The 26,266-nt window shown below is 51.2% G+C and overlaps 6 protein-coding genes across 6 annotated transcripts; 4 read left to right on the top strand and 2 right to left on the bottom strand.

Annotated features, from left to right (window-relative positions):
* Positions 1–4,365: 4,365 nt before the first annotated feature.
* Positions 4,366–6,010, bottom strand: MAM_03760 (galactokinase; the record flags this gene model as incomplete). The annotated part of the gene is made up of 2 exons (XM_040822559.1): positions 4,366–5,311; positions 5,376–6,010. The coding sequence occupies 2 exons, from the start codon at positions 6,008–6,010 to the stop codon at positions 4,366–4,368; spliced, it is 1,581 nt and encodes a 526-aa protein (XP_040679702.1).
* A 927-nt stretch (positions 6,011–6,937) lies between these two features.
* On the top strand, positions 6,938–7,705 carry MAM_03759 (uncharacterized protein; the record flags this gene model as incomplete). Its single annotated transcript, XM_040822558.1, has 1 exon — positions 6,938–7,705. The coding sequence occupies one exon, from the start codon at positions 6,938–6,940 to the stop codon at positions 7,703–7,705; it is 768 nt and encodes a 255-aa protein (XP_040679701.1).
* Positions 7,706–11,615: 3,910 nt separating this feature from the next.
* Positions 11,616–13,250, top strand: MAM_03758 (RING finger domain protein; the record flags this gene model as incomplete). The annotated part of the gene is made up of 2 exons (XM_040822557.1): positions 11,616–12,215; positions 12,285–13,250. 2 exons carry the CDS (start codon positions 11,616–11,618, stop codon positions 13,248–13,250), a joined length of 1,566 nt encoding a protein of 521 aa, XP_040679700.1.
* An 808-nt stretch (positions 13,251–14,058) lies between these two features.
* MAM_03757 (TPR Domain containing protein) lies at positions 14,059–15,262 on the top strand (the record flags this gene model as incomplete). Its single annotated transcript, XM_040822556.1, has 2 exons — positions 14,059–15,068; positions 15,163–15,262. The coding sequence occupies 2 exons, from the start codon at positions 14,059–14,061 to the stop codon at positions 15,260–15,262; spliced, it is 1,110 nt and encodes a 369-aa protein (XP_040679699.1).
* Positions 15,263–16,297: 1,035 nt separating this feature from the next.
* Positions 16,298–19,739, bottom strand: MAM_03756 (heavy metal tolerance protein; the record flags this gene model as incomplete). The annotated part of the gene is made up of 7 exons (XM_040822555.1): positions 16,298–16,311; positions 16,367–17,091; positions 17,148–17,318; positions 17,373–17,403; positions 17,457–17,617; positions 17,679–18,907; positions 18,978–19,739. 7 exons carry the CDS (start codon positions 19,737–19,739, stop codon positions 16,298–16,300), a joined length of 3,093 nt encoding a protein of 1,030 aa, XP_040679698.1.
* Positions 19,740–24,397: 4,658 nt separating this feature from the next.
* MAM_03755 (transposase) lies at positions 24,398–26,098 on the top strand (the record flags this gene model as incomplete). The annotated part of the gene is made up of 1 exon (XM_040822554.1): positions 24,398–26,098. One exon carries the CDS (start codon positions 24,398–24,400, stop codon positions 26,096–26,098), a length of 1,701 nt encoding a protein of 566 aa, XP_040679697.1.
* Positions 26,099–26,266: the final 168 nt, after the last annotated feature.

The following is a 26,266-nucleotide window of genomic DNA, read 5'->3' as shown; positions in this document are numbered from 1 at the left end:
GCCTTACCGAAAACGAAATAAATCGAGATGTGGGCACTATCCAGCGGGCCAATCTTGTCTCGTGGAGAAGCAGCTGGGCTTCCTTGAGCCTTTTGATCTCTGGTCAGTCATCCTGACATGCCAAGCCTGTGACGATACTCGGAGGAGTCTCTTCAAGGGCTTGGATGTCTGATCGCTATGCGCCGGCTGCGTAGAGGCTCACGTGTGTGAGAGAGGTGACGACGAGAGAGAGAGCGATACGAGCGCACCGTTGAGACCTGCTCCATTGGATAGAATGCGAGTGACTCTTGTTTCTGTTCTCGGTTTTCGCGCGCCGTGGGCTACTCATCATTCATACCGTCCGTCTAATTGGGTTCACCGGCCGTTGTACACGCATCTACCAGGGACAGAAGCTGAGGCGGCGGATGACCAAGCCCGTTTTGAAAGCCTCCCATCTTTCTGCGTATCATACAATGCAAGGCTTGCACTAGCATCGAGATCGCACGGGAGAGCCTTGACGGAGATGAGCATAAAAGAGTTTCCACCGCGTCGATGCTCACGTGTTGCAACTCCTCCGCCTCTGTCTCCTCCTCCTCTTCTTCTCCTCCCTCCCCCTCTCCATAAACACCAAGGAAAGCTATATGCCAGTTTTAGATTTGACAGGGTAAAATTCCACCCCATGGAAGGGCCGTAGGGCTACTCCCTCCAGTACACTTGCATGCCGCCAAAGCGACGATGGAACCGCGGAGCCATACTAGCTGCGCTTGACTTGACCAGAAGCGACAAGCGCCACTGGTCAAGACCATGGCCCAAGTGATAGACTTCCTACCGCTGAATGGAAGATGATCAAGCCACAGGAATAAAGTACGCAGCCGCCACGACCGCCCTTGCGCTTGAGCAGGTTGGCTCGGAAAGTGCCGCTGTCGTGAGATACGCACGGGTCTTGTGCAGCCAAGCCTTTTGCTTTTTTTTGCAGACACCGACGTTGACTGGGTCGAAGAATCATGGATGCCCATCAAGCACATGGTCATTCCTGGGGTACGGGCAGGCAGCCGACCTCGCAAACTGCTGGCTGACGACGCTCTTGGCTGCGGATATCTCGACGACAAAGAACAGATTATCGTAATCTGTTATGCCAAGATCGACTCTTGTTCATGGAAAAAAGGAAAAAAAAGAAAAAGAAAAAGGGGAGCGAGCTTGGCTCGAGCAACCATCATGGATCACGAGCCAGCTTCGCTTGCTTGTTGCGCATGGCGAATTCTGAACTCTGCTGCGGCCGGCCCTGTGGCCCAGCCCTGATCTGTCAGCTTGGCAATAATGAGACAAGCTTTTTGAGGCGAGACAGGCCGTACATTCAAGGCGTCAACTGGCATACGTGCCGCGCAATGCAGGCAAAACTAGAGCGTCGTCATTCATCGTCTGCGATTCCGGCTGGTGAGACTCCAGAGTCCAGACATGTAAGCCATGGATGAATGATATGGCATGACAGGGAGGGAGACATGAGCCAACTGCTAATACTACTCCATACTCCCGAGTCTGTACGTGCACACGCAGGCACCGAAACCATGCCCTGTCCCGCCACCCCTTGCGGCTGACCGTCCGTCGTCGGGAAGTGGGAAGAGAATAAAACGAACAAGGGATCGCCATGCGTCTGTCTGATTGGGAAGTTCAAGCCGCCGCCTTCAGCCGTGACGATGACTTGGGAGCCCAGCCAATCCGCCGGCAGGCATGGCACGTCCACCCATACGGAGCAACATGACGTACGGGAGGGGTTCAACTAGATGGAGACTAAATAGACTATAGAAGAAGGCAAGGGGCGAGATGGCGGGACATTCCACAGTCCTTTTGCCTGTGCAAACAAACCCCAAGAGTGCAGAGTACGCAGCATCCTGTGCGGAGAGAGAGGGCGAGTTACAGATGCTTTATACAAACAATATACAAACAAATACTATCACAACTCTGTTTCCTTCTTCCCTTTTGTCTTTCTGTCGCTCTCCGTGTGTATGCGTCTCTTGTCTCGAAGAGTCTAGTGCCAGTACAAACCCCTCGGACATACACCACCGGTAACAGTGATATCTAGGCTTTCTCTGCGCCGCGGGTGACGACGGCCTGCCGCCGAGATGAAAATCACGATGCAATCTACATCGCACAGGAACCCCCAACCAAAATGAAAAACAAAACGTCGAAATTTGCCCCCATAGTTTAAGACAAGCAAGGATGATTCAGTGAGGGAGCAAGAAACCCGTTCTCGAAACCGCTGACACCATGCCCAGCTAGCCGAACCAAGCCATCGTCTAGCCCCCAATATGTATGTTCCCCAGGCTCAGTATTCCGTGATCCGTTTTCTTCCATGGTCTTCCCTTCCGCCTTCATCACTCACTGCGTGCTTGTTTTTTTTTTTCCGCCCCCACGAACCTCCGGGCTGTCATTGGCGTCATTTAACCCGCAATCGTCTTATCGTCTGACCTGTTACAATTCCAAAGGGGCTAGATCGAGAGGGGGAGAGCCGCCGTCTACGAATTAGGGACTTGGACTCCGTATTGCGTACATACGCCCCAGATCAGCGTCCGTAAACTGCCGAGACCACCATCTACACTCGATTCTGGGCAAGCGATTCCGTGGCGGTGGGGGGAAGAACTGCGCCGGGACGCAGCCAGCCGGGAAGATGATACTGACAACATTTCTCGGAGTCCTCGGTTTGGCAATGCGGGAGGGACAAGGGAGAATCCCCCCTTTCGTCGTCCAAACCGCCGTGTTCCTTCCATCTCGTTGCTTTTTCAGCCTGGCTGTTATTGTCTTGTTTAAGACCGCGCAGTTGGCCAAAGTTTAATCTAGTCTTATATCAATGTCCGCGGCTTGTGAAGCATCACCCATGCACGCTGCCTCCTTGCCATTTGTCGGCATCTTCACCCCATTGCATGACCATTATTCCCCGAAAGCCAATTCCTCAACAGATCAAAGAAGTACAAGAGGAAAATGCAGCCGAATTCCCTCTTGGTTGTTGTTACCGCACCATGTGAGAGTACACGCCGCTTCTGGACTGTCTCAGTGGCCTGCCCAATGAAGAGATGCATAGGTTTCCCTCCTGCATGTTACAGAGAATCAGGAGGAGAAGGGGGCAAAAAGTTACCTTGACCAGATCGGGTACCTCACCAGACCGCTCAAGACGCGTTGCGGCAGGACTCGGAAAGAAACGCACAGTCGGGTTCCTCCGCCGCTCCGTATCTGTATCTGGATGATAACCAACCGCCACAGGGAAGATGGCATAGCCGAATTCCTTTGTGTGTTAATAACCCCTGTGTACTGTGCAACTCTAACACGCACGACAGAGTCGAGAACACGTCAAAAAAGGGGAGCCCGGCCCGGAGAGCGCCTTCCGGGGCCCACTTTCTTCGGCCGGTGTCTCCGGTCGACCTTGGTGACATGGACAATGCCATGCCAACGTGCTAGAAGACAGAGCAAGGAGCTTGCTACTTACATGGGAAACTTAAATAACTTAATACATTGTGCGTTCGAGGTTTAAATTCCGGACCTATTTTTTCCCTATCATCTTGAACCTTTCCACCTGGATATGCTGCGCATTGCGGATACCATCTCATTCCACATCCCATCGAGATATCTCGTACGAAGAGGAACGCTTCATCGGCAAAATCCGCCGTCGTCACGACGTCTCTAAGGTCACTCTAGGGTGTAACTACGCGTTACATTTCTGAACAGCACGTGGGCAGCTTTTGCCTTCTTGTTCGGGCTTCGCAACTAGTATACGCTACTCCTCTTTATAGTGCAAGTAAAAGTTACTGCGGACTCAAAGGCAGACGCCTCTCCCGGCCACTACGGCCGTCCAGATGGATTGCCTTTGGGTGATGTATGAGGAGCCATGAGGCATCCTATTAGCTTCATTCCAGCTTGTGGCTCACTCGTCGCATCGAGATCGCCTAATATTTGGAGAGGTTACTTGAAACACCTTTCCCGAATCTACACAAGCGAGACTATTGGAGCATTGAGACTAAGCATTGAAATAGATGTCGGTACCCTTCTAAATGAAGTCACGAGGCTGTGCTTTGATAAGGAAAAACGATTAGGTATCCGCTGGAATTATACGAAGATGTGACAGTGCATAAACTATATTACCTTGCCTCTGCTACGAATTATTCCTCATTTGTTATCGGAAAGGTCGAGCAGGCATCCTCGTCTATGCTGACTCCCACGACTTTGAGGCATTCAACTAGGCTACTGCTGAATGTTACGTTGGCTTTTATGACGTCCTTGAATGGCTTCGGGCAGCTTTTAAGTTTGAGCATCCAAGTAACAATAATCGAATATTTGGTCTTCGCCCGGCAATGTAAAAGTCTTCGGCTGAACAGGCTTTATTGTAGACGTAAAAGTTCAGCTCCTCAAGGCATCACCAACCATGTACAAGGCACTGCCTCCCGCTGGCCTACTTACGACCATTGCCTGGGTCTTCTGCTCCTCTGACAGCTTTAATTTGGAGTAGTATTCGCGTTCCAATGCTGCTTTCACATCTTTCACCTTATCCACTGAAACCAGATGAACGCAGCACCCGCCCCAACCAGCTCCAGTTTGACGACTTCCGTAGGACCCAGCTGCCAGGGCAATCCGGCAGATTTCCTCATTCTCCGGACAGCTGTTGTCATAGAGATCACGACAAGAGTCCTGAGTCGCGTTCATGATACTTCCCAACATTTTGTTGAAGGGCGATGTATCCGAAGCCCCGGTATGGACGGGCCGCTCTAGGAGGGTGACGAATTTCAGTACACGCAGTGCTTCAGTAAAGACGTGAAGAGCTCGCTGTCGCAGCATGAACCTCTCTGCCCTGACAGGAATTTTCGCCGTGAATCGGTTTTCAAGTTCTTGCAAAGTCACATTGAGAACCTTGGCGATATCCTCTCGGGTGTATCCCTCTTCCTGGGTAAAAGTCTCACTTGTGACTGCGATAAGCTTTTCCAATTCTTCTTCTTTTGTCAGGCTCTTCGCAGCAGAGTAGTCCGATGTGTTGGCGTGGTAAAAATACGTGTCATGAAAGCCCTGAAGACTGATACCTAATGGTCCAGCATCAACGGGTAGGCGCGTTCCAGCTGGGTTGAGAACAGCATTCAGGTATGCCGCAGCAAAACTCACTTCAACGACACGAAGATTGTAATGGATAGGGGCGGTGACATGCTTGTTTGCGGTGACAAAGCTCTGGGCGATAAGAAAGCATAGCTCTGGGCGGGTTGGGGGCATTTTGATGGGGCGAGCCTCGAGTCGCGGGCTGAATGACACGAACAGAGCGGAACCTGGCTCTGAAAACACGGATGCTGCCTGATCCATGCTATGGGGACTTGAGGATTAGCCTTTCCCTTCTCTCAGTGCATGCCATCAGATGCAGGGCTTACCCGCCAGAGTTGACACCGACAGCTCGCTCGCTTACAATAGCCAGCTCGGTCAGTTCCGTCTTGTCCACTGCATCTACGCCATTAGCTTTCATGACGGCGAGCGCACTGGTAGTGACAATCGCGGCACTAGAACTCAACCCCCCGCCAACAGGGACTGTACCATGGACCATGATTTCCATGTTGACTCCCTTGAACTCTTTTCCGTGCTTTCTTCGAAGCAGTGCCAGAGCACCGCGCAGTCCACTCTTGAAGTAATTGGTCCACTCAAACTTTGAGGCGTCAATCTCGACGTCGCCATCGGCGGGCACATCAAACTCGCTTGCGGCGAACTTCGATTTGTCCATATTCGCAAGCCTTACTTTAAATGTAGAGGCACCTTTTGCAGTGGGAGTTGATGATACGGCCATGATGGAATCCGCCGTGATGGCCATGGGCAAGACTGAGTATAGCGAGTAGTCGATATGCTCGCCGAGAATGTTGACTCTCCCAGGGGAACGGGCAACAAAAGCAGCTTTGTGACCGTAGGCTTCCTCGAATGAGGACAGCAAACTGCTCCATCTCGGTGCTTCCGTGGCCAAGGCGGTTGGCGGATAGATGTCAGCAAGGGAGCTGGCGACGGGGACGGATGCGGCCATGATGAGAGTTATCTGGAATTTGAAGTGATGACGAGGACTTCTAGCCGTGAAATTTTGAGCCTTGAATTCTGTTAACGGTGGTTGAATGGTAACAATGCTGAATGTTGTCAATGTTGTCACCTTGAATAATCCGTTGAACCCCGCAGATGGCACGAGACCTTCCCCCAGCAACCGGCTCTAGCTCTGTCGATTGATGTCAACTGGCAGCAGATCGGATAAAAGAAGCAAATGCATGCAACGCAAGGATCAGCCACGGACACGTGCCTATGCGTATGCAACACAGTCCCGAACGATGTGAGATGAAGCGAGATGAAGCGAGATCAACCGCGTCTACCAGGCTTTGAAGGCCAACGAGCGGGGATGGCGCAAGAAACGCAATATCCGTTTGTAGTTAGTGTGTAACCCGTACCCCAAAGCTTCAATGTTCTGATAGGCGCGCGAATACGCAGCAATTCGTGTTGCAATTTTGCTAGATAAGAAATGGCACAGAAGGCTCGCCATCTTGAAACCTGGAGCAGGACAGGATTCGAAGGTCCACTCGTTACAGGACCACTTTCTCCCCCGAACCTGATACTATTCGCACCAGTTGGCACTAAAAGTTGAGTCATACCATTCGTGTCAAGCGTCAACAAGAAGACCGTGTTGCTGAGAAGCGCACCTGTTGGAAGAGTCATCAAGGCCTACATGCAAGTACCCATCATTCTCTCCTAACGTACACCTTGGTACGAAGTAGTGCTACGAGAAGTCATGTGACTTGGCCGCTTTGACAAGTCGTTTGTGAAATTGTGACCGGCTACAGCTGTTGCTGGGTATCCGCCGGGTGTACTCCGTAGTATCGTCCTCAGCCTCAGCTCAGATTGTTGACAGCTCCTTCCGAAAGAACTCGTGCCCCACGACGATTTGCCCAGAAGGATACACACTACCGAAATGGCTTCCCCAATCAGGGATCTGGACGCAGGTTCTCTCTACGTAACCATTTCTCTTCCGTACTCGATCGAAGACGGCGATGCGGCATCCAGGCACAAGCTCAACTCCAACTCTCCTTGCGGGCTTGACATAGCCACATACGAAATCCACTGTGCTCAAGACCTGGCTCAAGAGGAGTTTAACTGGGGCCTCTACTTCCACCGCGGAAATCAGGACGGCATCTGGTATGCGTTGACGAGACAAGACGTAATCAACTACTCTGCTGCTCCCACGCTCTTCCAGCTATCACGACAGCAACTCAAGAGCTCACCACGCCTCCATTGCCAAGTTGTAGGGCTTGTCAGAATTTTGCGCATCCCGCCAATTCTATGTAGAGAGCTCACCACCTACCTTGACTGGCTGGCACTGGGGTCCTATGGCACTGTGACTCGCACATTTATATGGGTGACGTCAATGTATATTCGAACCTGGCACCATATTATGCCCAAGCCGGAGAACCCCGCCTTGGGACAAGGAATTCAGTTTGATGTAAACATGTTCCTCCGTGAAGCTTTGAGCTTCGCCTATGCCGAGGTGCAATACGCAATAGGTGGGCAGCTTCCCCGGCCAATCATCAAATCTGCTTTCGGTCTTGAGCTGGGTGTTACCGAAGGCGACAGATCCAGCAAGAATGAAACACGAACGGATATCTCGGCTCGGAACAGGAAGTCAACTTTGCCAGCATCATCTTGGTGCGTAGATGTTACGCACCAAGATGATGCGGATTAACCTCCGCTATGCTGGATAAACAGGCAAACAGGGTTTGGCAGGAGCGGACAGTGTCTGAGATCGCTACCGACCCCTTCTAGCGGATACCAGTCGGATCAGCAGAAATTGGGTAGGGCGACGGGCCGTGATACGCTAATAATGGCTGGTACAGACCATCAACAGATTGAATGCACCGGAGGCATCACGGAGGAAGACCGCCAGGGCTTTGGGTTGACGATTTCCTTAAATAAGGACAATGATGTCATTGGAAGGGATGTATCCAAATATTACATCCCTTACGCAGTAGTATTAGTAGTGTGCTGTGCCATGTTTCCTGGCTGGTAGCGCAAGCAGACAAATTCAGACAATGCGTCAATCGATATGGATCCGGAGTTGGTGACTATGGCGGGGACTTGAATCTCGAAGCATTGACAGAGTCGTGTCGTTCTTCGATGACTAAAGGTAAACTGTGTGCCTGGCAGAATTTGGTTCATGTTACCCTGCGCTACAACTCCGTGGATCTGACCCTGCCGGGACGTGTGACCCGAGCACCTGATCGCAACACGCCGTGCCCAGTTGTGGTACTGAGGGGTATTCGTGCCAACGCTGACATTGTATGCCGCTTTCAGGCAGGGATGATGTGCAGCGTCATGTCTGATCAGGCTTGTCATCCCTAGATTGGACAATGTAGTCACTTGCGTGGCGGGGTATGGATTAAGCAACAGTTCGTAGCGAGTTGATATCTTGTGTTCTTTGCTCCATGCGGCGCTAACAACAGTAACTTACGCCAAGCAGTTGTTAAGGTGTCGTAGGGACAACCTCGTTTCTGAAACGACGTCTCCTGCGAGACCAGGAGAGGCGAGCCACAAGGAGCGTACGAGTGTAGCATTCCTCCGATCAAGTGATCCAGTATCAACGCCGACCCTGGCTACCACGGCTAGGGCGTGTCCCCTGTCTTGCGGGAGACCTGCAGCAAGCATATATGATGTGTCAAGTCTTGAAGTAGCCGTTCCATTACATGATCGTTGGTCCCTGTTCTGGGTTGATGGGTGCTGCACCCATTACTACATACATTGAAAGTTGTGACGCACCGAGGTTTCCCGTTTCTGGGATGTTCAAACAGTCTTGTCCTCGTCACCATGGCCGATGATCGGCAGCACTTACCTAGACTCCCTCACAAACGTCATTCGTCGCCACCTCGTCAACTAGCACCAAACGATGCCTGGTGAACTTTATCGCGGCACAACATAATAAAGAGGGGTCGTCTGGTTTGTGGCGGTTGAAAGTGGGGGAAGGAGCTAGCGCCGAAGGTCTTGGCCACTCTTTCCAGATTAAAAAGGACCCAGGCCCTCCCATCGAACCTTTAGACTGGCTTCAACTTTCAACACATCGTTCAGAGAAAACAAGCACATACAGACGCTTACGCACCAAAAATAAACAACGGACTACCAAACCACACCACTCACCATGGCTGACGATTGCGGATGCTCTACCTCCGGCTCATGCAACTGCGGTTCTAACTGCTCTTGCCCTAACTGCCCTGTAAGTCGACCCCAAGCATGTCCAAGACCAATCACTGGGCATGACTAACACGGGTCTGCGTCTTGTAGCACAAATAAATGACTTATTCTCCTCGTTCACGTCTCCTTTTATCAGTTATGAGTCTGTGATAAGGAAGCGCCACGTACAATATGTAGCAATGATTAGCCGAGGGCCCGACTTTTTTATGCGCTCGAAAGAAGGGGGGGTGAGATGCAAGCCACTCTTTATTCTGGAATTTTCTATGGCAAGTTGGTTGATAGCACAGGGTTGGCTCGATAGGATTTGAACGTGAAATTGATGAATGATACTTGGATGCTTTGTACTGCAATTGTACTCTATGAAATACTGCCAAGAGACACTCCTGAGTCAAAATGTTTGCATGTGCCCGTTGCCATTCTTGTCATCTACCTCTTCATGATGTTGGCGAGGCTGCGTGATATTTGTCCGGGAAGAAGGCCAAGACGGGGCTGAGGGATCCCGCCTGAACCTTTGGTAGTTCGTCCTCATGAACAGCAAAACTTTCGACAGATTCCCGCCTACTTTCATCCAGCATGATACTACGTTTGTCTCCCACTATGGACCCAGTATCTATCAACGCTCTCCCGCTGTATAGCACGATGGCCGCCATGGCCATGCTTACGCATGTCATGTTCACTCTGCATATGCCGAGTTTAGCTATCAGTCCAACGTGCTCATATTGGCAGCCTGCGAATTCAGTGGAGATAAAGTGCTGGACCAGGTTGAAACACCACAGCCCCAGCAACAACAAGTCGTAAAGTAAGTCGGCATATCGGGGGCCGTAGTCCAGCCGCCAAGATACGAATCGAACAAAGACGACGGCCAAAGAGAGGATCGCTAGCCCAAGGTTGGACTCCTTAGACCTTGACGGAGTCGTTAGTTCTGATCAGCCCTAAATTTTCATCCCGTGACATACCTTGAATTCATCGTGGTGGCCGTGTTGATGGCTTCTGGATTCGATGCAAAGCATAAACCTGTACGCGAGTTCATATTGCATCCAAGCTGTCCAGCTAATGTCTCAACTTGCGCTTGCTCAGGAAGTCCAGAGCAAAAGCAGACTACTGTCGTAACCGAGAAACAGAACTCGAGGCCCAAGAGCAGCTTCTGCATCACGCCATGTAAAGACATATTGGAAAGAGTGTATAAGTCTTGCTAAGAAAACAACTGTGACAACTCAGGCCATGGCAAAGAGAGAGAACTGGCAAACGTTTATATGGTTCATGAACACACTCCATATACGCATGTATTATATCGTAGGTGGGCACTGCCTTGTGCTTGGATTGGTGCCCCGGAGTCCAAAAATGGATGCATCCATATTAAACTTGCTCATTCTGCCGCATGAACCACGTCCTGGAAATCTGAGCGGGTTTAATCCTACGCCGGGGTACCGTATCGTGATGTATGTTAGATGCAACACGACTGGCATCCAGCCGATTGGCTGCAATGGATGGCGAGCGCGTGATTCTTCCTTGGCCACGTAGGCGGCGAAACTGGGAGTGATGTCAACCAGGCTTCCTACTTGGAAGACCACAGCAACGACAACACCTCAGATAGGTCCTTGCTCAAAAGATTTTCGCTGTCCCAAAACGGATGAAGCGTATTGCATTAGGCCGTAACTACCGGGATATATATAGCAGCATTGTTCTTTGTATCATCACAACGTTGAAACAGAGGGTCCTGACTCCTCGGTCTACCCTGATCCTCGTGGAACAGCCGAGTATCTCAGTCCTTTGATCGTATTCTCGTTCGGGATTCTGAGTTGTGACAAGTCGTTGTTTGCATACATTCGTCTGGTAAGTGTGAAGGCTGGCAACAAAGAGGACGATACAAAATCATCCGGACGGTATGCCCTGTCTTTGTCTGAAGCCGGCCCCGGGTCAACACTGGCAGTGGGACTCCGGCTCAGAAGTGGGCTCGCGAGCACGTCCATGATTGGCTCCTTGCTGGCCCTGTGTTTTTTGGGAAAGCGTGACATCAGCACGAGAAACTGTGTTTCCATCATTTCATACATCTTCAATATCGACTTCTCCAGGCCCGACGCTCGCACAAGTATTACAATACAGGACTTGGAGGCCCGTCGGAACGGCCTTGTACGCAACATTTCCCCTCAGTATTCCCCTTTATCCTCGGCTACTTCCACACCCTCCCTACGACGACGACGACGACTGTGACGACGACTACGACGACGGCGACGACAGCGGCGACAACGACGACTACGACAATTCTCACAAATGCCCATCTAGTTGCGGTTAGACCAAGAATCAGCTACAAAATTCCCGCCAACTATGAACACTTGACAAACGGTCCCAGCTCCCTTCCTCAAACAAATCTTGCGGCTCCGTTTCCAACTGCGTAGTGTTATTGGTTCAACATGGCATCGACCGACAAGGGCACGATATCACAGCCAGAGACGCTGCAAGCTGCCAAGGCCGAAAAGCATCCACATGCACCACGACGATGCTTCATCTGTTTGACAGACGATGACCCCTCGGATCCCCCAGGCTCTTGGGTTGATCCCTGTCCCTGTACCCTCGAGGCGCATCAAGATTGCATGTTGTCGTGGGTCACAGACTGTGAACGTAATAATAAGCCGCTGCAGTGTCCCGTATGCAAATCTACGATTGAGATGGAAGGGGCGTGGGACATGGTTGTCGCACTGAACGAGGCGGTAAGGAACCGCTTCACAAGAGCAAGCCCACTTATTCTCTTTACGGGCGTGTCTATGGGCGTACAGTTCAGCTTACAGATGTATGGCGCCCTGGCCCTCTGGTCATTTGCTGGAAAAGACACGATGATGCGGTTCCTGCTTGGCCCTGAAATGGTTATTGACGCAAGGAGTGCTGGGGGCGTGCGATTTCTACGAGAGCGCATATGGAACGCTCTGGTCCTGATGAATGTTGCGCCGACGCTACTGATCAGCCGACTGCTGCCCAACTTAAGTAACAAAATATTTCTGCCTTCAGCATCCCTGGTAAGAGGTCCCTTCGTCCTTCTCTGTTCCTGACTGAGGATGCGATATTGCTAACGCCACGATCTTTAGTATGGCATGTATCAAATCTTGCACGACGATACTTTCCTCAGTTGGCCACCGTCCCCGCGACTTGCGCTGGCCGTATTCCCCTACGTACGGTCGCTTTACTATAACTTTTGGCGAGAGTTTGTCCTGCCCTATGAGATCAAGTTGAACAGAGAGATTATCGGGCTTCCGCCCATTCAACAAAATGAGGGACAACAAGACGCCAATCAACGCCGCCAAGCTCAGCGCAATCAAGAAGGCGGCTTGGCTGGCCTGATGCAAGGTATTCTCGATGCTCTCGATATGGACGAAGAAGAGGATGACCCGCAGTTCAACGACATTGAGATCATGGATGGAGAAATAGATGCCAATGGAAATCCAGATGCGGATGCTGAGCTTATGATCGAGCTTCGCATCGAGGAGTTGAGAGAGGGCCAGGAGCCGATACCCAACAGAAACGAAATTGGCGGAGAGTTACACGACAATGATGATGGAGAGCAGCAAGGTGGTCAGGCGCATGAACCTGCAAATCGGGCAGATGGAGCCGAACCAGCTCAGGCACGAGGAGATGAAGGGGTCCAAGAGAACGAAGTCGCGAATGCTGCCGAGGGTCAGGTCCAAGTTCACCACGAAGTTCCGCAAGCCCCTCCAGTGCGGAGGGTGGGCTTGGGTGCTCTTTTGTCGGGCATATCAAACGCTGTGGTCGGAGCCCTCATCCTTCCCGGTGTTTCCTTCGCCATGGGAGAAGCGCTTCGGCTTGCATTGCCCAAGACATGGACATCTTCCGGCCCGAGGAGTACTTGGACGCCCTATTCTGGTGCTACTGGGCGGCCAGGCTTGCTCCAACAACAGTGGGGACGAAGTTTAGTTGGCGGGTGCCTGTTCGTGGTTTTGAAGGACGTCGTTCGAGTTTATGCCAAGTCGAGGCGGGTGGCAGCGTTGAGTAGCCGACGAGTCAAGAATGTTGACAGAAAGCGCGGGGAGAAGTAGACCGGGTTTGTTCCTTAGTATTCCTTTCAAGATTGCATTCTACAGATATCTACCTAGGTAGGTTCTCTTCCCCCAGAGAGCGGGCCTAGTACACATGCATGAGGAGGCCGGAGTTTGTTTGGTAGTTACTTGATAAGACGGGAATGAAGAATATTACTTACACATTGATGAAAGTGTATCGCTCCCGTTCCTTCATGACTCCTGATCCATCCCAGCGGTAAGGGACGTGGTCGCACGTGGGCGGCGACAAACTAAAAGGAAGTGGCATGGCATCAATGCCGTAGGACTCGAAGGAGGCAGTTTTCAACTCAAGAGACGATAATAACTACTCAAGTATTATTAGATGTTCGGGACCATAAGCCGGAAGCTGCCACGAAAAGCCCAGGTGCACTGAGACCCGAGCTTTGGAGGGGTCCACAAGGCCTGGATTCCCTGGTGCCGGTGGTCTCGGCTCAGAAAGTGGCATTTGATCAACGGTCTGGTCCAGTTTTACCCAAAGGCGGCGGCGGGCACTCAGCCAACCGCCGAGGCTGGTTTGTCAACGACGAGGGGCAAAAACCAACCACGCAAACCAGCCATCAACCTCCAAAGAGAGCTTTTGCCCGCCCGCCCCTTGTTTTGTATACTCCCATCTTTGGTAGTTGGTTTCCTGTCCCCAGCTTGCTTGTCAGGCAAGCCCCGACTTCCCAGTGTTAATGGTATGTACATTGCATCGACAGACGCAGACATGCTCCCGGCCGCGGGCATCGACGGCACCATTTATCCCGTTTTTGCGTCATGACGTGGCTAACAGTGCCGGGTGGGTGCGATGCAGGCTACTCAACATACCTCCAAGCAGCGCCTGGCGCTCGCCATCTGCGACTTCCTGAGCACTTCGGCGAGCGACGGCACCCTCACCGCCGACGACAAGGACTCGGTCGAAGTCGCCGTCAACTGCATCGCCGAGTCGTTCAAGGTCGACCCCGCCGACAAGGACGCCGTCCACGCCGCCGTCGGCACCCAGAGCCTGCTGTCCATCTACTCCGTCTACGAGAAGCTCAAGGCTTCCACTGGTGCGCCCGGACCTGCGTCTGCTGCCGCGGGCGCCTCGACCGCCGCAGCCGCCGAGCCCACCGAGGACCAGAAGAAGGAGGCCGAGGGTCTCAAGAGCAAGGGCAACACTGCCATGGCCCAGAAGGACTACCCCAAGGCCATCGATCTATACACCCAGGCCTTGAAGCTGCACCCTTCCAACGCCGTTTTCTTGTCCAACCGTGCCGCTGCCCACTCTGCGACCAAGGACCATGCCTCCGCCCGCATCGACGCCGAGGCCGCCGTTGCAGTTGACCCTACCTACACCAAGGCCTGGTCTCGTCTCGGCCTCGCTCGCTTCGCCCTCGGCGATGCCAAGGGTGCCATGGAGGCCTACAACAAGGGTATTGAGTACGAGGGCAACGGCGGCTCCGAGGCCATGAAGAAGGGCTACGAGACTGCCAAGCGTCGCGTCGAAGAGATGCAAGCCGAGGAAGGCAGCCTTCCCCGGTCGTCACCTGGGACCGGAGCCGCGCCTGGAGGCATGCCTGACTTGAGCAGTCTCGCGTCAATGCTAGGCGGCGGCGCCGGTGGTGCCGGCGGTGGTGCCGGCGGCATGCCTGATCTGGGCTCCATCATGAGCAATCCCATGTTTGCCAGTATGGCCCAGAACCTCATGAGCAACCCAGATCTCATGAGCAACCTCATGAGCAACCCTCGCCTGCGCGAGATGGCCAATCAGTTCAGCAGCGGTGGTGGCATGCCCGACTTGAACAGCCTCATGTCTGACCCGAACATTGCCGACATGTAAGCAACGATACCTCCCCTGACCAGCGGTTTCACTCAACCCGCATCGTTTCTGTGCAGACTTGAGTGGTGGACTAATGCATGTGATCTGTAGGGCGCGAAACATGATGGGTGGCGGCGGTGCGCCTGGCTCGCCAGGCCAGGGTGGCGGCGGTGCGCCTGGCTCGCCAGGCCAGGGCGGCGCCGGACAGTAAATCAATGGAGCATTGCAGAGCTGGGCCGAGTGCAGAGGACGGGCTTCAAGAGCACAAGCAAGGTATATTCCTTGCACAAAGACACATAGATACCTGGGAAGATAAGCCGGCATGTGGCAGCAAAATTTGAATTAGCCGTGACCAAGACTCGCCGTCTTTCTATATGATTCTTCATCCTCTGTAGTGGGTCACTACTGTGCTCAAAATGCAAGGCTCGTTTCGTTCAACCTGTCCACATGTACCTGGTGGGCAGGCCACCATCATAACAGCGTAAAGATGTATATAATGCAAAATGCTCGCATGCTCCAGCTCTAGCCGGTGGCGAAACATACATGAAGCCGTCACGAAATAGCGCTCATTACTGCCAGACGTCAAGTGGCAATATAAATCTGATATAATGAAAATGGAAAAATATCATCATTCTCCGAGGCCCTCGACACCACTATCCAGTCATACATTAGGCTGGCTTGATCGCGAATCACTCGCCAGACGATATGACATCAGCGGTAGGCTACTGTTCCACTTGCATGAACATGGCTGCGTTCTTTCTGCGACAAGACCTCCAGACGACTCTCTAGATGGAGAGTGGTATAGTTGAGTGATTGGATGAGCTGCCCGGCATCGTGTTGGGGCGAACCGTCGGAGGCAGCCTCAAGTCTGTCTATCCTACTTTTTTTGGGTTGCTCATCTTGGAAGGTACGGTACGAATGGGTAAAATTGCTGTACTGTCGATGGGAGAGCTTTGGAATATGGGAACATGGCGGTTTAGCTTTGACCTTTGAAATTGAGACGCGCCACACCGAACTGGAGCGAGAATCTTGGACGAACAAGGCAAGATTTATTATCAGGCGGAGCACCTGCATCACCCGCTGGGGTCGCTTCGTGAATAAACCCCAAGCGGGACTGAGGTTCGAATGTTTCGGCATTTTCCGACAACTGACGAGCCGCCTGCCATGTTTGACGGCACAGAAGTTGCCCAACTTGACGCAAATGTGGTTTGACGGGAGACGCAGTTTCCAAGGGCCGTGAGACTTCCTAATATTCAGAGCCTGGCATGAACAAATTAGCAAGAAGGCTCTTCATAGCCTGAAAAGTGAGTCTTACCGTCGAGGCAATCGTCTGACTCTGGAAGAGTATGGTCACCATCAGGCTTCTCCTTGTCTAATTCTGATTTGGGTGCATTTCGCAGACTGTTCTGAGTAGTTGCTCCCGAATCCTCTGTACCTTTGGCTGTATCCTTGACGACTGTGCTTTTATCCTGGGGTGAGTTCGTACGCGACATTGGTTGCTGTCCCTTCCACTCAGGCACGGTGTGGACGTCTGTACCAATATTCGAATATAACAGCATACTTTGCCCATCGTTTGTTTCATGCTTGTCAGCAGAACATGACGCATGTGTCGTGGTAAGCTCAGGAGCAACCGGATTCATCGTGGATCCCTGTCGTGGAAATGAAAAGTCACTACAAGTCGATGCCGTGAACAACTCGATCAACAATACCTCTTTGCGATGATGCCCAAGGGCAGGGCTCTTCTGCTCGGCTTGGTCCTCGTCAGCGGAGAAACCTTCACTATCGGCGTCCGTTCCATCTCGTTGCCCTATTTCGGTCGCGGTTTGTTCTGATGCCAAGTCATCAACCACTGCCGGTCTGTCGTCAACCAAGTCTACAATGTCGAGTTTGTCACGTGGCCGGAGAAAGACTTGCTTTGACCACAGATCTGCGTAGCGTCCATTGGCCGCTATCAGCTTGTCATGGTTTCCTTGCTCGACAACCTCGCCGTGCTCCACGACAACAATACGATCGGCATTCATTATGGTGGACAATCGGTGCCTTTTATGATTAGTCGTAGGGTTTGAAGTATCCATCCACGACCTGGTTCGACTTACGCCACAATAAACGTGGTACGACCTTGGCACAGTCTTTTGAAGGAGAGCTGAATTTGCTGTTCGGTGTCGGTATCGACAGCACTGGTCGCTTCATCTAATAAGACAATATCTGGCCGTCTCAATATTGCTCTCGCTATTGCTACTCGCTGAAGCTCTCCGCCGGACAGTTTTCTGTAATCGTTAGCTTCTATGGGAATGGATACTGGAGGGAGACGCAACACTCACACACCGCGTTCACCAACCCTGGTTTCGTAGCCTACTCTACCGTTAAGTTCCATCAAGCCCAAGATGAGATAGAACTCTTCTTACCATGCGTAAAGCCGACAATCTTTTCGAGTATACAGGCCGCACGACAGGCGTCGAATACCTCTTCATCGCTAGCAGTGATCCTTCCGTATCGAACGTTGTTCATGATGGTGTCGTCAAACAATATCGGGTTTTGTGGAACGATGCCAATTCGATCACGAAGGCTAACAGACCGAGGGATCAGTTTCCTGGTAGGCTGACGAGACCAGACCAAATGACTCTTACCTAAAGAGGTCCACATCACGGATATCTTGACCGTCAATCTTTATACTTCCGCTTGTAGCATCATAGAATCTGTTTAGAAGCTTCAACAAGGTGGATTTTCCTGCGCCAGTCGCCCCGACAAACGCTACAGTCTCGCCTGCAGGAACCTCAATCGAAATTCCTTTAATGACTCCTTTCTGTCCGTCGTAGCTGAAGGTAACATTATCGAATGTAACATGGCCTGCTACAAACTTGAGTGCTCTGGCTCCTTTCTTGTTTTCAACCGTAGATTTCGTCTTCATGATTTCGAGAAGCCTTTCTGCATCAATAAAGTCGTCGCTCATTCTCTTGCCAAGTCGGGCGAAGAACTGCAGGGGGGATGACAGTTGTGACCAGTACATCAAGAGCATTGCAAATTGGCCCGCCGATGCTTTTCCATTCTGAATCCGATAGACTGCCAGAAAAGCACTGGCCAGAAGCCCAGACGTGAGAACCATAGTCTGGAAAGCTATGGAAATATACCAATTCAAGAGGTACTGTTGCTCTCTAAGCCACCTGTTTGCAACAGCATTGGCATGTCGATTGTCCTCAAAGCTGATTTGATTAAAGGCGCAGACAGTTTGCCAACCTTGCAAGCCTGATTGCCGGACGTAATGCTCCTGATACAGGGCATTCACGCGCTGCCGACCTGCTGTCTTGGACTCTGCCACTAGCCTGCCAGCCAAGATGAAGAAGATGGTTCCTGTGGCTAGGGTTATGAAACCTTCGTACGAGCCGAAGGTGACAGACAAATAGATCAAAGCGACACACATATCAATGAACATGGGAATTGCCTGGAGCAATACGCTCTCTATTGCATTCGAGACGGCGTGGCCTCCTTGTATTGCTAACATCATATCAGAGGAACTTTTTGAGTCGTGAAAATCTGCTGATAAATGAATCATGTGGGAGTACGCAGCCCGGGTCATAGCATCACGAGAGTAGTACTGAACAGGGATCCAAAGCCACTGGCGCAGGAGCTCGACCCCCGAGTCAGATGCTGCTAGTCTCAGCCCTGCGAAAACTGCCACTGCGACCCAGGGGTTGGCGGAACTGTCCTTGCCACTGGCGGCTAAACTGTCCATGATGATGCCCGTCTGTCTTGGAATCAACAAGTGCAGGACATTCGACAACAGAAGGCACAACCCAACTGCCGCGGCTCGAAGCTGTAGGACAAGATTCCCAACGGGCCACACATAAGGGAACAGAATCTGCGAACAATCAGCAAACCTGCATGAATGGGCAGGCAGGTAACTGTGCCAGGCAAATATTATCACTCACCATGAACCCCTTGGCATATGTAAACCAGTTGCCGCCTTCTTGCAGTCTCCTCTCCATGCTCTCTCTCGCCTCTCGCTTACGACGCTCCCAACAGTACTCTGCCTCGTCGTCAGACGCGGCTTCTGTGTCAGAGGTTGACCCATAGCCGGAGCCGGACGCTGTGCCATTGCCAGCGCCAGCCAGCAATGGCTGGCATTCTTCGTCTGATCTGCGACGAACAGCTTGAATACAGCGCCAAAAATAGGTCCAAAAGACAAGAAAAAAGAGGACTGCGCAGCGCAAGATCGTCAATGCCAGTTCGGCGACGTGATAGCGGCTTAAATTTCGGGAACGCAACTGAACAACAAGAAAGGCGCCAAGTGTTGTTTCAAAAGCTGACGCAATGATCCAAGCTCCTTGGTAAGGATACGACACGAGATTCGTGGAAGTAGATAGGCAGGAAAGCTGGATAGCAAAAACCAGCAGGCAAGATAGGTTCCCGACAACGCTGTGCTCGGCTGGTGGCCATTGGTCGCCTGGGTCCTTGAGCGCGACAAGCACGATGAGCTGGACAAGATAGGTAAGGCTGAAGATGGAAAGAGCTCCAACAATCCATGACTGGCCAGATGATTCCGTCTTCAGCAGCCATTCATACCTTAGATTGTGCAGGATACACACAGAGAAGAGGGATGCCGCGAGAAAGTACGAAAGCACAACTCCAGGATAGATGTAGTGAAGCAGTGGCGGTGCAGCCGAGCCCAATTCTGATGCTGCCAAGTCCATCTCTGGGTTGAGGGGTCTTCTTGACGGGGAAGGAAAGATGAATGTTGGCAGATCTGGCTCACCCTCAAGATATAAGCAATATCCGTCAGTCAATCTCGATAACAATGGGCAATGGGCGGCGGCGCGGCCTTGAGCGGGAACCAGGGGGGTCAAGACTCGAAAGTGGGACAACTTTAGGTAGCGTTACCAGTTGACAACCCACTGTAGTGGCAGCGGGCCAACGGTCCGTGGCGATGGCGGTGGCGGTGGCGGTGGACCGCCGGTAGCGTCGGCTGGCAGGTCTGCTTGGCTAAAGCCGAGGGCGCCGATACGGCGACTAGGCGGCTGTCAGTTAGCACAGAGTCCACCGCCATGGACTTCTAGCTCGTGAATGCTGCCGAGCCTTGTAGATATATAAGTACGTACTCCGTACTTGGCCGGCTAAGAAGGCAGTACTAGTGTCATTGGCGAGTACTCAAGCTGGGATAGATGCAAGGACCACATGGTGACACGTCCAGCCTGCCAGGGAGGACCCCTTGACAAATTTGCCAATTGCCCAGGAAGTACGGAGCAGGTAGGTACTTACTTGGCAGTCAAAACATCACGGAACGGATATCAATTGACCTCTCCTGGCTGAGACACCAATTCAGTACCCAGTCTGCCCTTGTACTTTGATTATTATTGCAGACCAAGGCAGCTGGGAGTCTGGGACACATGTGAAAACAACACCACACAGGCGCAAGTCGCGGCAGCGCGCGATCCCGGATAGGCCGAGATTCCAAAAATAAACTTGCAGCCGGGACTGGACTCAACGGAGGACTCGAGGCTAGCTAAAGTAACTGCGGGGTAGACAGGCACCTGGACGGCCAAGTTCAGACAGTCATTTGACCAATCACCACCAGTCACCACCACCTGGCATGGCAGTTGAGGAGCCCAGGAGCACTACGAGCCTAGGAACTAGGCACTTACCTACGAAGTACTTGGTACTTGAGTACTCAAGTATTGATACCAAAGTTTTTGGGTGCCTTAAGTGCCTTACTTACTTCGTAGGAACTAAAGTTGGTAATGGTCGGTGACATCGGTGACATCATCCGACCACGCTGGCACTTGCCCTTGCAGCTTGATGTCAACTTTCTTTGTCTTGACTCAACGACTTGTCGTGGCTCACGTATACTTGATGCTTGGCGAAGCCTCGATATAACTGGGAGGACCTACTTACTTAGTACTTAAGTAAAGCAGGTACTTAAGTACTAATATCAATCATCCCTTCTAGTTGCGTCTTGCCTCCCTTCATTCTACGACGTCTGGCTGGCTACGCAAGGAGAATGAATAGCAGTCACCAGACGGCATGCACGTCCGTGAGCTTCGAGGCTGACACTTCACCGCCAGAGTGCCCCTTGTCCCATTCTTATCCATGCATTCTTGTTTTATCCTAAGCTGTCGTGCCTTGGCCAAGCAAGTGTGGCGATACTTCAACACGTTGGGCATGTTGTGTCCGCCCGACCTTTCACGTCCTGCATATAAGTCGCAGCTAACACTGCTGTGCACAGAACAAGAACCAGGCATTGAATCGATGACCCGTCGGCGGTTTCCATGAAATATCGACCTCGTGGCCAAGTCTGACCCTGTCTGTCACAGATCTACAGCGTTCGACGCCGCCAGTTCGTGATCCCTATGTCAATCCCCAACTGCGCGTGTTGGTTTGCCCGCCTGGGCATGTCGACTTGAGAATCAAATTTGTCTACGGCTGTGGCTGACTGGAATTTGCCTCACCTCTCACGGATCAACCCCTGGTGCCTGAGACCGGATTCTCCCACCCAACAACAACTTATTAGAGCTCGATGGGCGTCTCTCTCCATCTTGCCAGTTCCTTTGTGTTTAAAGAGCAGCCAGTGAACCCCTTTCAGGTGCCTCTCGGAGAAATTGTGACAACGTGCAACGTACCGAATGCACATCTCTGGGTCTCAAGCCGGCCATACTTTTCTGCTTTTCTGCCATTTATCTTGCTGGCAACGCACTTCTTGCAGGACCACGCCAGGTTTTCATTGTATCCTAGTGGTTGTCGGCTAACTTGTTCAGAATCGCCATAGCCAGCAGACGTGCCGTGCATCGTCGGTGTGCAACAATGGTGTGTCGTGTGGATGTACTGGTCATAGCTCTGGAAATAGGATATGCAGACTTGCCCCGTGGCACATGGCCTATTGGGACATTTACCCATACCCAGCAAGCAGACGGGTCAGTGTATCTTGTTTGGGCATCGACGAATCGGCATCATCCTGTCAAAGATAACAATTGTCAACACTCTCAGCGCCGATAGTATCAAGAGACCGGAACATATCATGCACAGCCACCTACATGATGGCCCGTTCCCGAATTTCCCCCACACACCAAGAAGGACTCTGATGCGGATCGAATGCGAGTCGGCTGGTTGGCGTTGTCGGGGTGTGTCATACCCAACAATTTCTAAAGGCGTTCAGCTGACTTGTAGATTGACGAGTGGTGAGCGAATGGTTTGGCATTGTGAAAACCGAACCGTATGCAGAACTTTGAATTGGCGACTTGCCCCAATTTCGAGTCTTCCATCGGTTACTACATGTTGACGTTGGTCATGGCTTCGACCTGAGTGTCTATGGCTGTAGGCAGTGAGGTGTCGCGTTGACGCAGATAATGTCCCTGCCGCGGCTCGGATGGCAGAAAGTGTGGCTCAAGAACCAATCCAATTCATTACCGAGTATCTTGAATGGATGAACTTTGAAGGAGGGCCAGCAGCCGCGTCTTGTATCAGCTGATCCTTTTGGAATCGGACCGGCTGCTGTTGGGTACTAGCGACCGTTGGGCAGCTTCACGACGAGCAACTTAGCCAGTGCGGCTGGTTAGGCCGGGACTCGATCGCGAGTTATTCTGTTCCGGTAAGCTATATTCCATTACAGTGTTGCCAAGTAGTAACACACGGGCGAACTGCATAGGCACCGACCTTTACAGACCGAAGTAGCCCTATTTCCAGCCATTTGCCCAACCAACCAACAACGACCTGAGTCGGAGGCATTGCTCGCCATGACAATTGGATTTCGTACTCGCCGGGTTGTCGCATCAGCTCCGAAGTGCAGCAGCCTTCAGATCATTGACGTCCCTATGGTCTTGAAATGCGGGCAGGTGCCGGTTATGATACCAGGCACGTATTACATACCATTCCCCCATCTTCGAACGAAGTACGGGGAGGTCGAACACCAGTCTGCGATGAGTTAACGTTTGCCCCTTCCAAGTCATGTGCGGGGGAGCAACCGATGCCATACAGTCGACCACAACTGCGCTTACGCGTACATGTAATATCGGAGGGTGTGATACACGGAATTGAGGGGATCCTTTTTGACCTTATCAAGGTTTTGCCATGTCAGTACAACACCACCAAGGAATAGTTTTGTATCGTCTCACGGCGATTCGAACCCACTTTTCAAGCGCTTGAACTCTTCTCCATATAGGGTACTTGGAGGATACGACATGAACGAGTTGTTCTTTCTGCCTGCAAATTCCTAGGTGCAAAGAAGACCACAAAACACTATACATTATAAGCATTATTATGACAAGCTGCTAGCCCGATTGGGCCATCGCGGGTGCCCGCCGCAGTGATGCCGGTGATGTACTGGACCCCATTGATGATTATAAGTTAGACTTGAAGGTGCGCTTGAACAAGTCCCCTATACTTGTTCAATGTGGCACTATGCGGGTTCGCGCACCGCACGCGCTGCATCTGTTGCCAAGAGCTTTGCAGAGGCATTGTTTTTCCAAGGGCTATCACTACTATCAATCGATCAGTGAATCATTCCAAAGCTCTATTGAGGCGTTATTCAAGCTTAATACTACATTGTGGTGGCGAGTGCGCACATGGAGCCACAAAAAGCCCGGAGGATCGCACACACTAAGTAGTTATGCATTTTTGAATTGACACATATGCCTTCTCCCTGCACTTTTACGTGCGCCTTCACGGAGGACCATGACTCTTATCTTGTGACTAATTTGATGGGCCTTGCGCGTCTATTTGCGCGCAGTTGTCACTTGTCTGTATACAATTGTGTAGAACCGTATTCATCAGAGGTTTCTAATCATTACACGATTTTATGTATTGTGTTTTCTGCCCTTCTCCTCGTTGCAGGGATTGAGGCATTACAACTGCACTCTCCAACGAGTCTTCTTTTGTGGTGTTGTCTCCTGAGAGTAGCTTTTGGGCTAATAAAAGATCAGTAAATCTTTCTAGTAAAAAATAAGGTCAGTCAACTACCCTAATTCTTAACAAAGAAAATAATCAGAATTAATAAAAGACTAGCAACTGTGCTTTTTCGGGCATCTTCAGGCCTCTCTGTTGCTAGCTTAGCACCTTGTAAGTAGAGTTTCAACAGGGACACACGAGGCTTTATGCAAATTGTAGTACTCCGTAGCTCTGCTTCAATCTGCCTTTGGCGCATGCCTAATCAAGCCTAGCGCTTATTTTGTGCTGAATTATGCGTTGAATTTGCGCCAATAAGATTAACCCTCATTTAAGGAATCACACCCTAATCGTGCCCGCCCCACTTTATGTGGTTCGGCTAGCAAAAGCCCTCACCACCAAAGGTGGTGCTCGACAGCAAGGCGGGCCGGACACCAAGGCGGGCCAATTTTCAACCTAGACGCGTTGAACCGCGAAAATGGCTGCAACTAGCGTCCAAACGGCAAAAAGCGATGTCGAATTACGTGTCAACGAGGCTCTTGAGTATATTGAGGAAAATCCAGGTGCAAAAATTCGCTCTGTGGCGAAGAAATTCAACGTGCCTCGTAGCCGGCTTCAACGACGTGCTAACGGCGTTCCTGCTAGGAAAGGCCATCCAGCAAGAAATACAATGCTTTCACGAGAAGAGGAAGTTGCTTTATGTAACTATATCGATCGCCTTGATAAGGCCAACTTCGCTGTACGACCTGAATTCATTACAGATGCTGCAAATTACATCCTAAAAGAGAGGGCATCGTCAACTGCCCCGCCTAGGCAAGTTGGAACGCGATGGACTACACGCTTTATCCAGCGGCATCACTATCATAAAGGTCTTCAAAAAAAGATTGATTCAAGTCGAAAAGCTTCAGAAGATGTGACAAGAGCTCTTTCTTATTACAACAAGCTTAAAGAGGCTATTCAGCAGTACGGAGTCCCTCCTGAAGATATCTGGAATATGGATGAGACTGGCTTTCGTATTGGAATGGGAAAGGACCATTTAGTTGTTACAAAGCGAAGAAGAGCGCATCTATTTTCAATGCCAGAAAACAGGGAGACTGCAACAGCAATAGAATGCATTTCTGCTGGCGGCAAAGTTATTCCTGCCTTTCTTATCCTTACAGGGCAAAAACACATGGAGTCCTGGTATCGGATAAAGGAGCTTGAAGCTAATACCAAAATAACAGTCTCACCAACCGGCTTTACGAATGACGAAATTGCAGTTGCTTGGATACAGCATTTTCAGGAATTTGCAACGCCAATAGGCAGATATCGCCTTTTAATCCTAGATGGCCACGGATCACACCATACAATTGAATTCGTTGAATACTGCGAACAGCACGATATAATTCCCTTTGCGTTGCCCTCGCACCTTACACACATCCTTCAACCTCTTGATGTTGTGATATTTCAGCCACTAAAGCATTATCATGCAAAGGCGTTGGATATCATTGTTCGAGACGGCGTGTTGAATATTACAAAGATTGAATTCCTTGCTTGCATTCAAGCTGTACGAAAACAAGCTTTCAAGACTACTACTATTCTCACAGCCTTTCGAAAAACTGGAATTTCACCCTACAATCCACAGCCTGTAATTGAGGCCCTTGAACAACGAGCTGCAATTTACACATCAACACCATCGCCGCCGCCGTTATATCACAACAACTCTTCCGACTTTGAGACGCCCACAACACTCAGGCAGATAAATAAGGTTGCCAACAAGCTAGGGGAGGTATTAGAAGACGATACATCCCTTGAGCCTGAGTTTGCACGCAATATCAGTCGTTTTATCCGCGGCTCTCTTATTGCAGCTACTGAGCTTATACAGACGAAGAGAGACCTTGGGCGTACAAAAGCAGCTCAATTACTATCACAGCGACGTAGAGCTCATAAATATCACGCCCTACAAACTGGTGGCGTTCTTTCTGTGGATAACGCGCGTGAGATGGTCAAGCAAAACGAGAATGACCGCCTTGATACTGCTCGTCGGGTTGTTGAGGCAGCCGACAAAAGGCGCCACAACCACGCCAAGAGGACGTTTTTTGAAGCAGCTAAAAAGGCACGTAAATGGCGTCTGGATTCTGTACTAGATCTACTAGAAATTTGGGACGAGAAGGGTGTACATTATAGGCGAAGAGGTTAATAGCGTTATTAGGTTGAAAATTGGCCCGCCTTGGTGTCCGGCCCGCCTTGCTGTCGAGCACCACCTTTGGTGGTGAGGGCTTTTGCTAGCCGAACCACATAAAGTGGGGCGGGCACGATTAGAGCGTGGACATGTCAACGCCTCCTTCTTCTCCGTACTCCGTATCGA

This window comes from Metarhizium album (assembly GCF_000804445.1).
Source record: "Metarhizium album ARSEF 1941 chromosome Unknown scaffold_7, whole genome shotgun sequence".
Lineage (NCBI taxonomy): Eukaryota > Fungi > Ascomycota > Sordariomycetes > Hypocreales > Clavicipitaceae > Metarhizium > Metarhizium album.
Note: the sequence above shows the minus strand (reverse complement) of the source record. Positions and strands in the feature narration are given on the sequence as shown.